This window comes from Balaenoptera borealis (genome assembly GCF_965194805.1).
Source record: "Balaenoptera borealis genome assembly, chromosome: 13".
In the NCBI taxonomy this organism is placed as follows: Eukaryota; Metazoa; Chordata; class Mammalia; order Artiodactyla; family Balaenopteridae; genus Balaenoptera; species Balaenoptera borealis.
The window spans coordinates 31468658-31484819 of NC_138870.1; the positions used below are offsets into that span (position 1 = coordinate 31468658).

The 16162-nt window shown below is 32.5% G+C and overlaps 1 protein-coding gene across 1 annotated transcript in view; it reads right to left on the reverse strand.

The window, feature by feature from the left end:
- The window catches only part of CPNE8 (copine 8), a 326808-nt gene that overhangs the window by 128737 nt on the left and 181909 nt on the right, over positions 1-16162 (reverse strand). Inside the window, exons 8-10 of the mRNA XM_082351373.1 lie at positions 15851-15954; positions 8410-8514; positions 7019-7060 (exon numbers count right to left, since the gene is read on the reverse strand). Of these exons, the coding sequence (XP_082207499.1) occupies positions 7019-7060; positions 8410-8514; positions 15851-15954 (251 nt within the window). The remainder of the gene's footprint in view (positions 1-7018; positions 7061-8409; positions 8515-15850; positions 15955-16162) is intronic.

Here is a 16162-nt window from a genome sequence, read left to right on the forward strand (position 1 = left end):
TTTTCTTCTTTATAAAAGCAGCCACTTCCCTTGCCCTGCAGGGACTTGCATGTGTCTTCCCCTGGTTACAGACTCTGAACTGAGATTCTCCACTGATCCCAAATAAAGCCATCTTTGCTGGAGAAATATCTGGCAGTTTATTTGTTTCAGGTCAACAATTTCATTAAACTTTACACAGTGCTGTCCAATATGATAACTGCCAACCAGATGTTGCTACAGGGTACTTGAATTGTAGCCAGTCTCAATTGAGATGTGCCGTAAGCATGAAATACATACCAGACTTCAAAGACATAGTATAAAAAATTTAAAATTTTCTCCTTAATAATTTTATATTGATTCCATAATAAAATAACATTTTGCATGCATAAGATTAAATTTAAAAAAATATTATTACATCAATTTCACTGGCTTAGTTTTACTTGTTAATGTTGCCACTAGAAAATTTGAAATACACATATGACTCACATTATATTTCTACTGAACAAAGCTAGTCTAGCTGTCAAAAAGGAAAAAAAGGATGGAAGCCACCAAGCAGATACTCTTTTCTAAAAAGAAGAATCAAAAGCATTAAGATATACACTTAGATATACAATTTAAATAATGATACACATATAGAATTTATGACAAATATTAAAGATGGCAGGAAGACAAAGAACAGAAAACAGTCTCTGTTGATAATTACATTGTATCATAAAACACGAGTATCATGTCATGTTCACTCTGATTTAAGAAAAGAACATCTACATTGAAAAATTATGCCAAATATATAAAAATGAATGCAAAAATGTAATAGCAATATGTTAATATGCCACATGTAACCATAAGGTGGAATATCAACTTGTATCAAAGTCTACACAGTGACTATTTTATTGTATTATAAAACTTATATCTGCATTATTTTATAACTTTTAAGCATCATTTTTATCAGAGACTAAATTGCCTTTCAAATTTCATATATTATTTAGTTGAAAGGATTATCAAATTCATTTAATGATGATTTTCATTTTGCTTTTTATAAGTCATTCACAAAATGATAATTTTGCTTACATTAAAAAAAAAAAACCTGCTTTAGTGTACACGGATTATACAGAATTCCACATTAAAATATTTTATATTCAAATAGAGATATATTTCACATTAAAGAAAGCATTTTTATCCCAACATTAAAAAGTTATTAGGCCACTTATATAATTAAAATGCCTTCCTCTCATTATTCTACTAATTGTAAAATTCATTTTGAAGAAATATTTAAAGTTTCCCTAACAATCTTTTTCCTCCCAACTTCACCCTTTTATTGTCAGAGAGTCTTGAACTCCTCAGGCTTCCTTTGAATGTGCTGTTCATGATGGCATATCTACCACCTGCCAATCTTTCTCCCAAATAGTTGATGATCCAATCACAACACAAACTTATAAAATCATGTATCCAAATATTTTCTTTGCTGCTAAATTCATGTCTCCAAGAATCATTTTTCATTGAAAAAAGTTCCTAAAGCTAATGAATCAAATGCTTTACTTCTTTGAACTACATTTCATAAATGATGTCTTTCTCTAACTCTACTTTTCAATCTATCCCTACTGTCTTTCACTTGCCTTTGCTCTCACTCTAATTCACATAATATGAGACAGCTCTTTTATACATTTCACTAGCCTGTTTGATGTCTCTTAGGATTCTTTCAAAATATACACTCATTCATCTCTACCAAATTACCAAAATTGTTGTTACATAAGACTTTTACCTAAGAATGATTCATCCATTTTTTACATCATATTGAAAGCAAGGTACAGGAATACCTTGGAGGTATTGTTAGTTTGGTGTCAAACCACCACAGGAAAGTAAATATCACAATAAAGTGAGTCACATGAATTTTGGGGGTTTGCAGTGCATATAAAAGTTATGTTCATTCTCCAAATAGATCACATGCTGGCCACAAAACAAGTATCTATAAATTTAAGAAGATTGCAATCATATCAAGCATCTTCTATGACCACAACGGTATGAAACTAGAAATAAACACGGAAATCACTGCAAAATCACAAAATGTTAAGGCTAAACAATATGGTAAAAAACAATCAATGGGTCACTGAGAAAACCAAAGAGGACATTAGAAAAGACCTGAAGACAAATAAAAATGGAAACACAGTGATCCAAAAGTTATGGGATGCAGCAAAAGCAGTTCTAAGAGGGAAGTTTATAGTGATACAAGCCTACCTCAGGAAACAAGAAACTCTCAAATAAAGAATCAAACCTTACACATAAAGGAACTAAAAAAAGAAGAACAAATAAAACCCAAAGATAGTAGAAGGAGAAAAATAATAAGTATCAGAGCAGAAATATATGAAAGAGAGCAAAAACAGAAAAGACTAATGAATCAGAAGCTAGTTCTCTGAAATAATAAACATATTGATAAACATTTAGCCATGCTCATCAATAAAAAAAGAGGGCCCAAATAAATAAAATCAGAAACGAAAGGGACAAGTTACAACTGATACCACAGAAATACAAAAGATCATAAGAGAATACTAAAACAATTACACACCAATACAATGAACAACCTAACATAAAATAGACAACTAAGAAGAAATAGATAAATTCCTAGAAATGTACACTCTCCCAAGACTAAATCAAGAGGACATTTTAAATAAAGACCAATTCCAGTAATGACATTGAATTGGTAATCAAAAAACTCCCAACAAACAAAAGTTCAGGACCAGATGGATTCACAGGTCAATTCTACCATCATTTAAATCACTTAAGCATTTAACCATAATTTAATCATTTAACATTTAACACAATCATTTAACACCTATCCTTCTCAAACCTATTCCAAAAAGTTGAAGAGGAAGGTATGTCAGAATCACTATGATATCAAAACCAGACAAGATGCCACAAAAAAGAAAATTACAGGCAAATATCACTGATGAGCAGACATGCAAAAATCCTCAACAAAATATTAGCAGACGGAATTCAAAATACATTTAAAGGATCATAGACCATGATCACGTAGTATTTATGCCAAGGATGCAAAAATGGTTCAATATCTGCAAATCAATAAATGTAGTACACCACATTAACAAACCAAAGGATAAAAAGTATGTGATCATCTCAATAGATGCAGAAAAATCTACTGACAAATTCAATATCCATTTATGATAAAAACTCTCAACAAAGTGGATATATAGGAAACATACCTCAACATAATAAAGGCTATACATGACAAGCCCACAGCCAACATCATACTCAATGCAGAAAGGCTCAAAGCATTTCCTCTAAGATCAGGAACAAGAAGAAGATGCCCACTCCTGCCACTTTCATTCAACAAAGTATTAAACGTCCCAACCACAGAAATCAGATGAGAAAAAAAATTAAAAGGAATCCAAACTGGAAAGGAAGAAGTAAAGTGTCACTCTTTGCAGATGACATGATACTATATATATATCTATATATCTATATATATATATCTATATATATATAGATATATATATATGAAATTCTAAAAATGCTATCAGAAAACTATTAGAACTAACAAATACATTCAGTGTCAGGATACAAAATTAACATACAGAAATCTGTTGCATTCCTATACACTAACAACAAACTATCAGAAGGAGAAATTAAGAAAACAATCCAAGTTACAACTGCATCAAAAAAATAAAATGCCTAGGAATAAATTTAACCAAGGAGGTAAAAGATTTATACTCAGAATACTCTAATACATTGTTGAAAGAAATTGAAGATGAAACAAAAAAAAAAAAATGGAATGACATACTACGCTCATGTATTGGAAGGATTTATATTGTTAAAGTGACCACACTACCGAAGGCAATCTACAGATTCAAAATCATCCCTATCAAAATACCAATGGCATTTTTCACAGAAGTAGGATCAATAACTCCCAAATTTGTATGGAAATCTCTGATAGACAAAGCAATCTTGAGAGAGAAGAAGAAAGCTTCAGGTATCACTCTGCCTGATTTCAAAGTGTACTACAAAGCTACTGTAATCAAAATATTATGGTACTAGAACAAAAACAGAACCATGTATCAGTGGAACAGAATAGAGAACCCAGAAATAAACCCACAATTACACGGTCAATTAATCTACAACAAAGGAGGGAAGAATATAAAATTGAGAAAAGAGAGATTGTTCAATAAATAATGTTGGGAAAACTGGACAGCTATATTCACAAGAATCAACCTGGGCTACTTATTCACACCATATACAAAAATAAACTCAAAATGGATTAAGACTTAAGTGTAAGAACTGAAACTATAAAATGCCTAAAAGAAAAAGTAGGCAGTATACTCTCTTACATTCATCTTAGCAATAATATTTTGGATCTGTCTCCACAGGCATAGGAAACAAAAGAAAAAGTGAACAAACGGGACTATATCAAACCAAAAAGCTTTTGTACATCAGAAGAAACTATCAAGAAATAAAAACACAGCTTACTGAATGAAAGAAGATATTAGCAAACAATATATCTGAAAAGGGGTTAATATCAAAAATATGGAAGGAACTCATACAACTCAACAACAATAAAAACAAACAAACAGAATACGAAATGGGAGAGGACCTAAATAGACACTTTTCCAAAGAAGACATACAGATGGCACATACACCAGGCACATGAAAAGATGCTCAATATCACTAATCATCAGGCAAATTTCAAATCAAAACCTCAATGAGCTATCACTTTACACATGTTCAGAATGACTATCATCAAAAAGACAACAAATAACAAGTGTTGATGAGAATATGGAGCAAAGAGAATCCTCATGTATTGTTGGTGGGATTGTAAATTGGTGAAGCTACTATGGAACACAGTAAGACAAATTCTCAGAAAATTAAAGAACCACCACATGATCCAGCAATTTCACTTCTGGGTATTTTCCCAAAGAAAACAAAAACACTAATTTGAAAAGATATATGCACACCAATGTTCATTGCAGCATTATTTACAATAGCCAATATATGGAAGCAACCCAAGTTTCATTTGATAGATGAGGAAGATGATACACACACACACACACAATGGAATATTACTTAGAAATTTAAAAAAATTGAAATCTTACCATTTGCGACATGGATGAATATAGAAGGTATTATAATAAGTGAAGTAAGTCAGACAGAAAAAGACAAATACCTCATGATCTCACTTATATGCATAATGTAAAACAAACAAACAAACAAATAAAACTAACAAACAAAATGAAAACAGACTCGTAGATACAGAGAACAATTGGGTGGGTGCCAGAATGTAGGCAGGTAGTGGGTATGTGAAATAGGTGTAGGTGGTTAAGAGGTACAAACCTTCAATTATGTAATAACTAAGTCATGGCATACTACACAACATAAGCAATATGTTCAATAACATTGTAATAACTTTCTATGATGATAGATGGTTATAAGACTTATCCTGGTGATAATTTCATAATCTATGCAAATGTTAAAATACTTTGTGGGCTTCCCTGGTGGTGCAGTGGTTAAGAATCTGCCTGCCAATGCAGGGGACACGGGTTCGAGCCCTGGTCTGGGAAGATCCCACATGCTGCGGAGCAACTGGGCCCGTGAGCCACAACTGCTGAGCCTGCGCGTCTGGAGCCTGTGCTCCGCAACGGGAGAGGCCACGACAGTGAGAGGCCCACGCACCGCGATGAAAAGTGGCCCCCACTCGCTGCAACTGGAGAAAGCCCTCACACAGAAACGAAGACCCAACACACCCAAAAATAAATAAATAAATAAATAAATAAATTTATTAAAAAAAAAAATACTTTGTAGTACACCTGAAACTAACAATATTGTATGCCAACTCTATTTCATTTTAAAATGTTATGTTCACACTGTACTGTTGTCTATGAAGTTTGCAATAGCATTATGTCTAAAAGAAGCAATGTGCATACCTTAATTAGAAAATACTTAATCACTAAAAATGCTAATCATCATCTGAGCCTTTGGCGAGTCACAATCTTTCTGCTGGTGGAGGGCCTTGCCTTGATGAATTTTTCTACCCATGTAATCAGAAGAAATAAGGGGAGGTGCTTCCTCAGGACAGGCCACTATTTCAATCAAATTTGTTCCTGTATTAACAGTAGTGCTTGGGTATCTAGACATTCTCATCTTTAGGGGCTTGGCTGCTGGCTTATATAAAACACAGAGAGAATGACCTTGCTTAGATCTTGAGCTTTAACCTAATGCTTCAGCTCCGTTTACCAGTGAGCTCTAGGCTGGAATGGAGAACACTAGCCAAGTAAAATTAAGTGCCTTTGATTTCCCACTTATTCTCCTTTGGTATCTGTATATTCAGTCCCTTCAGGAACCACCTAAAGAAACAGTTATCTAGAGCAAGGTGAGATTTGAGCATGTCTGGGTCCCTTGGCTTAACATCATTTAAAAACACCTCAATATCAATCCTACTTAAAACAGTAGAAACAGTGGAAAAATACTTATAAAAGAAAGAGAAAAAGTAGTGTGTTCCATTCTTTTACTCATTAACATGCTGTGGTATGCAGAGGGAGACCATGATTTTGGAGTTCTGCTTAACTATTTTTATTGGCAATCACCAGACATAATTTCAGAGTTTTGTTTTGCTGTTTGTTTGTGAGGTGTGTGTCTTTTTTTTTCTTTTTGGAGGGGGAGCTCAGGTGTGTTCCCATGGATGATAGGTGTAGAAAAGTTATAGGAATCTTCAGAGAGATTATGAGATACAGAAATTTGAGAATCACTACTCTAGATATAAAACTAGAAATCTGTAAATGTGCATAATGAGAACTCATCAAGTCCAAGTTGAAAATCTTTACTATATTACTAGAAAGAAGGACGACCTCTATTTTATTTCACAAGTTTAATACAATCATTCTTAAAATCTCATGTGAACACCTCAGTAATGCTTAGAAAAACAAGACAAAAAATATTCAATCTAAAATTAAAATTTGAAAATGTGGTCATTTCAGTATATTTGCTTCTTAAAGCATTATAAGTTTTAAGAGCAAAAACAAAAGAAAAGACAATGCCTTACCTTCCATCTCGATCCCAGTCATACACCTCTACTTTGACTGTTCTGTCCATGGGGAAAACATACACACAGAGTGAAGTTACTTAGTAAGATCAAATTAACATATGACTGAATGTTAAAAAATAAGTTATAGATTTTCTTAGATAAAATAGTGTATGCTTTCAAGTTTTACAAAATAGTTTAAAGTTGATTTTGCTAATTTTAATACTATTCTTCAATTTATATCTTAAAATAGGTTTCTAAAATCATACAGATTTTTAATTCTTTAAACAGAGTAGGAAAGTATATGGGAAAAGCATTTATAGTTTGACATAGCTTCTCGATGGAGAGGAATAGAGCTACTCCTCCACTCTTCAAAACCATTATCTTAGAGAAGTATTTCTCAATCTCAGCATGGATCAGAATCACATGGAGGGCTTGTCAAAACGTGAATTGTTGGACCTCATGCCCAGTGTTCCCAGTTCAGTAGCCTTGGGTTCGGCCCAAGAATTTAATTTATACAAGTTTCATCAGGTGCTGCTGATGCTCTAACTAGGAACCATATTATAAGAATCACTTTCTTAGAATGAGTCCAATTAAATAAAGTTATGATACTACTAAATGAATAAAGTGACAGTCAAGCAGCATAATAAATTTTAAAGTAAATTTAATGACATATACCAATATACCAATCAATAGTTCTTTCTATGATATTTGTTAATATAATAAATCTTCATTTTTCTAATATACGAGTAATAAGATAAACAAAATATCTTTTGGGGTGAATAGGGGTTTTTGTATTATAATCTTACAATCAACTTTCATAAGAAAATGAAAAGTTCTTTGATACTAAGAAATCTTCAGGTATATTGTGGGAAGATCTTCAGGGCCACTTCACCCACCTATTTGTAAAACACCAGAATCTCCCTGTTCTACATCTCTAGAACTTTTATAATTCAGCCACCATGGGAGCAATGATGTCAAATAGGATTCTCAGGAGGAAATCAGGGTTTATAACATATGTAGTCATAATCTTATGTATCTTGTATATTTACTTATTCCTCTCTAGAAAGATAATAAATACCAAATGAAAATCTTGAGGCAATGAAAATTCTGGGATGATTTTTGAATATGTTAAACAAATATTCAATATATTTTTAGCACTTTGCACATTTTTTTCTTGAAAAATTAGTTAAACCAAATTTTAATTTCTCATATTATCCCTCCTCCCCAAATCATTGTGGATTAAAAAAAAAGTTATTTAAAAAATTCTGAATAAATCAACTATGCTTTTGTAAATACACACTTACATTGGTAAAGAAGCCAACTTAATTTTTAAAATTCAACTTAGATTATTGGATACAAAATCTATAGTGAATATTCAAAACTCTCAGAAAAGTTGTCATTTATTTTACCTGTCATAATCGCCATTACATAAAGCTCTGACTGAGATCTTGAATGCTTGCCATATAGGATTTAGAGTGTTTTTGACAACTTCTGTTTTATGACAAATTGTAAAACTGTAAAAAAAAGTTTTCAGTTATTTTCATGATTCAGTTATAATATATTGTTTTAGTAGTCATTCTTCTGTTTCTTTTTGTGCAGAATACATGTTACCAGTCCCTCTATTGCTGCTATATCAGTCAATAAAAAGAGATTTGCAGTTTTAAAACTTTAAAGATTAGCTCAACATAACATAAAGCAATGAGATTTTGCAATGAGTTTACTAAAAATGATCTGCAAATTCAATAAATCCTAAAGCTGCTTTGTAAATACTCTCTATAAAAATTGTGGTGACATATTGATATAGTGAAAAGTATCCATGGGTCACTAAGAATATGAAGGTCATCAGTAACCCTGAGAAGGGCAGTTTTGTTGGAGTGCTGGAGACAAAAATCTGGTTGGAATGGGTTTAAGAAAGAGAAGAGAAACTGAGGCAGAGTGTATAAACAACACTTTTGAGCAGTTTAGCTGTAAAGAGAAAAAGAGAAATTGGGGATAGCTTAAAGGGGAAAGATTAGTCAAGAGAAACGTTTGTTTTTTGTTACTTTTTTTTTCAAGATGAAAGAAATAACAGCAAGGTTGCATGCTTAAGGAAAAAGTACATTAGAGAGAAAACAATTTGTGATTCATGAAAGAAAGGGGATAAAAGATAGAGCAATGTCCTGAAGTAGATGGAAATGGATGGGATAGAGGGAATCCATGGAGGGGTTGGCCTTGGGAGCACAGATAGTCATTTTGCAGAGCATTCAGGAAGGTCGAGCACAGGGGTAGATGCTGTGATGGGATCTTGCAGAAGTTCTCCTCTTGCTTCCGTTTTCTTATTAAATAGAAAGCAAGATAACCAGCAGAGAAGGAAGAAGGCAAAAGTGCTAAACTGTCTGGGAGGGAGGGAACACTGATGGATTAAGGAAAGGGAGTAAGATTCCTGGGGAGGGCTAAGGGCCTATTTAAGATTAATGTAATAAATTTATGTTCAGACCACTCAGTATGTGGTTCTTTCTTTCTTTAAACTGTTGACTCTATGTACCTAAAGAATCCCTAAAGGGAAGAAAGATAGCAATTCAAGAATATATAATAAGGGGTAGAATCCATGGAGCCTTAAACTAGGTTTTCTGATTCAAATTCCAGTATTGTTTCCACCGAATCATTCAATCTCCAGACATCAATCAGGTCCTGGAAAAGTTCTTGCCTAAATGCAAATTTATGCAGCAGTTACTGAGCTATAAAATGTTTTAAATAAGCTTGGTTAGAACAATACCTAAACTCAACCTTCACTAAAACCTTAGTCATGAAGTGTTCTAAATTCAAGGGATCCCTCTAATAGGCATGAACATGAGAATATTACATAACTACCATAGTGAACATACTGTAATTAAGCCCCACAAGGAAATAATCTCATTTTGAAAGGGCCTTGAGTCCATTTTCCTCTTCTCAGGCAAGAAAGGGTCTCTCTGCATTAAGAGATCAAATAGAAACATAATATAAATAGATCATGTATTCAATTTAATATTTATGGCATTAGTGCCATACTCTTCCTGGTAGTATCCTCAACTATCTAAAGAAAATCATGTTACTAAATTGACAGAGCTCAAGAGAATATGTGTATATAATGTGGCCAAAGGCTCTCTAAGTTGAATCACCCAAAGCAATGTAGGAGTCACTGGGGGCAAAAGACATTAAAGAAAGAGAGAGGATAGAGAAGACTCTAAAAGGTTAATCAACAGCCAACATCGTCCTCAATGGTGAAAAACCGAAACCATTTCCACTAAGATCAGGAACAAGACAAGGTTGCCCACTCTCACCACTATTATTCAACATCGTTTTGGAAGTTTTAGCCACAGCAGTCAGAGAAGAAAAAGAAATAAAAGGAATCCAAATCGGAAAAGAAGAAGTAAAGCTGTCACTGTCTGCAGATGACATGATACTATACATAGAGAATCCTAAAGATGCTACCAGAAAACTACAAGAGCTAATCAATGAATTTGGTAAAGTAGCAGGATACAAAATTAATGCACAGAATACTCTGGCATTCCTATAAATTAATTATGAAAAATCTGAAAGTGAAATTAAGAAAACACTCCCATTTACCACTGCAACAAAAAGAATAAAATATCTAGGAATAAACCTACCTAAGGAGACAAAAGACCTGTATGCAGAAAATTATAAGACACTGATGAAAGAAATTAAAGATGATACAAATAGATGGAGAGATATGCCATGTTCTTGGATTGGAAGAATCAACATTGTGAAAATGACTCTACTACCCAAAGCAATCTACAGATTCAATGCAATCCCTATCAAACTACCACTGGCATTTTTCACAGAACTAGAACAAAAAATTTCACAATTTGTATGGAAACACAAAAGACCCCAAATAGCCAAAGCAATCTTGAGAACGAAAAATGGAGCTGGAGGAATCAGGCTCCCTGACTTCAGATTATACTACAAAGCTACAGTAATCAAGACAGTATGGTACTGGCACAAAAACAGAAATATAGATCAATGGAACAGGATAGAAAACCCAGAGATAAACCCACGCACATATGGTCACCTTATCTTTGATAAAGGAGGCAAGAATATACAGTGGAGAAAAGACAGCCTCTTCAATAAGTGGTGCTGGGAAAACTGGACAGATATATGTAAAAGTATGAAATTAGAAGACTCCCTAACACCATACACAAAAATAAACTCAAAATGGATTAAAGATCTAAATGTAAGGCCAGACACTATCAAACTTTTAGAGGAAAACATAGGCAGAACACTCTATGACATAAATCACAGCAAGATCCTTTTTGACCCACCTCCTAGAGAAATGGAAATACAAACAAAAATAAACAAATGGGACCTAATGAAACTTAAAGTCTTTTGCACAGCAAAGGAAACCATAAACAAGACAAAAAGACAACCCTAGAATGGGAGAAAATATTTGCAAATGAAGCAACTGACAAAGGATTAATCTCCAAAATTTACAAGCAGCACATGCAGCTCAATATCAGAAAAACAAACAACCCAATCCAAAAATGGGCAGAAGACCTAAATAGACATTTCTCCAAAGAAGATATACAGATTGCCAACAAACACATGAAAGAATGCTCAACATCATTAATCATTAGAGAAATGCAAATCAAAACTACAATGTGATATCATCTCACAGCAGTCAGAATGGCCATCATCAAAAAATCTAGAAACAATAAATGCCGGAGAGGGTGCGGAGAAAAGGGAACCCTCTTGCACTGTTGGTGGGAATGTAAATTGATATAGTCACTATGGAGAAGAGTATGGAGGTTCCTTAAAAAACTAAAAATAGAACTACCATACGACCCAGCAATCCCACTACTGGGTATATGCCCTGAGAAAACCATAATTCAAACAGAGTCATGTAACAAAATGTTCATTGCAGTTCTATTTACAATAGCCAGGACATGGAAGCAACCTAAGTGTCCATCAACAGATGAATGGATAAAGAAGATCTGGCACATATATACAATGGAATATTACTCAGCCATAAAAATAAATGAAATTGAGTTATTTGTAGTGAGTTGGATGGACCTAGAGTCTGTCATACAGAGTGAAGTAAGTCAGAAAGGGAAAAACAAATACCGTATGCTAACACATATATATGGAATCTAAGAAAAAAAAAAAAAAAGGTCATGAAGAACCTAGTGGCAAGACGGGAATAAAGACACAGACCTACTAGAGAATGGACTTGAGGATATGGGCAGGGGGAAGGGTAAGCTGTGACAAAGTGAGAGAGTGGCATGGACATATATACACTACCAAATATAAAATAGATAGCTAGTGGGAAGCAGCCGCATAGCACAGGGAGATCAGCTCGGTGGTTTGTGACCACCTAGATGGGTGGGATAGGGAGGGTGGGAGGGAGGGAGACGCAAGAGGGAAGAGATACGGAAACATATGTATATGTATAACTGATTCACTTTGTTATAAAGCAGAAACTAACACACCATTGTAAAGCAATTATACTCCAATAAAGATGTTAAAAAAATAAATAAATAAAAGGTTAATCAAAATATCTAAAGCAGAGGGAAGAAAATTAAAGGAGATAAGGGAGAAGTAGGCAGGAGAAAAACAGAGGGAATCAAATGAGAAAAAGCAAAAGTACACAAAAATAGTTAAGAAAAATTCATAGGGACAAAAGTATGTATATTGTTTTCATAAACAGGCATCTGCCTATCTTCATAACACTACATATTCTTAAAGATTTACAAAGGGACTTTCTCTTCTTCTCTTATATCTTATTCTAATATATACCAATCTTTGGTATGGTGATAGATACAGATACCTAGCTATATAGGTATCTAGATAGGTAGGTAGAAGATAGATAGATGAAAGATGGATGATAGATAGATAATAGATTAAATGGATAGATAGAGAGCTAAATAGAGATAGAGCAACCAATGAACCATCTTCAAACGAACATGCTCAACAATCTACTGACTTCTAGGCCTTTTTGCTTACAGTTAAATCAAAATTTCTGTCATATTCCTAGTATTATCAGCCATAGTAATTAAATACTTTGAAACTTCTTCTCTTAATAAAGTGACTCACTTTCTTAGTGAGCTACTTTAAGGGAGGTAGTCATCTGTCTTCTATTAATCATTCTCATTTGTAAAGTATTAGATGTTATATAGACAGCAAAATCTCTCCAGTAATTCCAGCACTAGTGTAATTAGTGAAAATTCTAACAGGAGTCTGAGGTAGCTCTTTCTACTATTCAGGAGTATTGCTATATAAATATAAATGTGTATGTATATATGTATTACCCATAGCATTATTAAGAAAAATATTTTTATTAAATAACCTGTGTTAAAATACTTTAAATGAAGCCAATTACCAAAAAACAGTTATTCCAAAGGAAAATTATTACCTAATTATGAATACAGGTCAAATTACTAAATAATGTGAAGGCAAGAAAATAAGAATTTATAATCATATATTATTATGGATTTTCATTAATGCTTACAGTTGAAATTAAGTTTTACTCTTTCTTATAATATGAGCCTCAAACACTAGGCAACAAGCAATTTGTGAAGTAGCTCCATGTTCAAATACATGTTAAAAATGAAGATAAAGTCTTTGCAGTTACAAAGACACACATAAAAAGTGAGGAGTAAAAGCATTTTTATTCATTCAAAACTCATCAGAACAAAACATATGTATATTAATACATTAATACATATGTCCTAATATATATATTTGGATCTAGCTGGCGAACTATTTTTTGTGTGTAACGCAAGTGGAAAGTTTTCTGAATTGAGATTCACAATATTTTAGCAATAGTTATTTTTAAATGATTTGAGATTTTTGGATTAGTTGCACTCAATATTTATATTTTATTTAATCAAGTTAATACCATTTTTATAAGCATAATAAATTTTGTAATATATCTCTTACCAGTAGCATTAAATGTATGATAGACTGAAATTCTATAATTGTACAAAAAATATTTCTAAGAAAACTAATAAGAATAAAATAGAAAATTCAGGAAATAAGTCATTCAAACAGGAGGAAACATAAGAACTTTTTAATTCAAGAAAATTTGAACAATTCTTTAGTTTTTTTCCTAACTGTGAAATGACTGGAAAATATGCTTATTTTCTCCACTGTCCAATATTTTTCACATGGGTAAATTAGTGTTCAGATACAAATGCTACTCTAACATTTTTACCACCAAAATAGAAAAGAAGCATGCAAAATCCAATGATATGATACCATAACAAAAATAACCAACAGTTGCCCAGTAGCTGCATCAGCAAAAATCGTACACTATGTAAAGCTTCATTTTATATTGCTCAGTATAATCACTTTAAATAGCAAACTTTCTATTTTTATGTACCATTTTATACTTATTACATAACATTAACATGTTGTATAATTTCATTTATAAGTGTAGCAGGTTACATTTTTTTTTACATTCTATTCCCCTCATTTTAATCTCCAAATGACATTTTCTCTTTAGCTAATATTTTATTATGCACAGTTGAGGAAAACAGAGGAGGAAACATTATACCATAAGATAAAAATAATAATAATAACAGCTAACATAATTCTTATGTTAGGGAAGCTTCTAAATGATTTTTGTGTAGTAACTCATTTAATACTCTCAACAGCCCTGGGAGATAACTATGATCATAGCCCATTTTACAGATGAGGAAACTGAGTGTCATATGAGTTTAAAAACTTGCCTATGGTCCCATAGCTATTAAGTAGTGGGGTCACGGTTTACACCTAAGCAGCAGGACCTTATTTAGCTCATAAATTTAACCACTAAACTTTTTCATTACTACTGACAATACAGTAAGAATCATAGAAGATAACAATAAAATGTATTTCATGGTAGAGTCATATGTATTAAATTATACTCTGTACAATGGAATACTACTCAGCCATAAAAAAAGAATGAAAACTTTGTCATTTGCAGTAACATGGATGGACTTAGAGGATACTATGCTAAGTGAAATAAGTCAGACAGAGAAAGACATATACTGTATGATATTACTTATATGTGGAATCTAAAAAATACAACAAGCTAGTGAATATAACAAAAAAGAAGCAGACTCATGGATATAGAGAACAAACTAGTGGTTACCAGTGATGAAAGGGGAGAGAGGAGGAGCAATGTTGGGGTAGGGGAATAAGAGGTACAAACTATTTTGTATAAAATAAGCTACAAGGATATAGTACAATGCAGGGAATATAGCCAATATTGTAAAATAATTATAAATGAAATGCAATCTTTAAAAATTGTGAATCACTATATTGTACACCTGTAACTCATATAATATTGTATATCAACTATACTTCAATAAAAAATTAAAATAAATTATAACTCTATAATACATTTTCAAATCACATAGAAACCAGTCTAATCGTAACTAGTAAAATATTCAAATTACTAGAGGGTAATGAAAAATTTTCCTGAATGTTAGATATCATTGAAAAAACCCTGTAGTATAAAAAGCAGCCCCTAAACTCCATATCCTTCTCCAAGAAATTGGCTTAAGGGTTCAATTCTATAACAAATACTTTAGTTTCATAATTTTAGATTTCCACAAACATATAAATCTTCCATTCTATTAAGGCAATAATATAATTTTAGGAAAAGTAAAGAGGAAATGTTTCTATGAAGCTGAAAATCATTCATTATAAATATCAAACAAAACATAAAATGCCTATAAAGTTACACATTATTATTGAGAATAAAAAATCAAATCAATTTTTTGAATACCAAAATATTTTACTGTTTATCTATTTAATATGAATATCTGAGAAAAAGTGATAATTTGAAGTCATACTTATAATAGCCTTAAAATTCATAAAAGATAAATCTACCTGCCATCTTCATTACTTCGATAAAATACAAGAAAAGGATCTGATTTTCCAAATAAGTCCTTCTTGTCCAGTTTGTTCGCACAAAATTGCATCAGAACAGCATCCTACAAACAAAATTAATAAAACAGCTCAAAACCTGGGTTAACAATAACTAGAAACTGCAGATCACAAGCAAGACTTGACAAGAAAACAAATTTTTCCATTTTAATACAAATGGCCAAATGTGGGAGAATTCCAAACAACATAAAATTGTTTTTAAAGGACTATAAGACTAAAAAATTGACTCCTGGAAGTTTTTGTTCTAGTCACAGA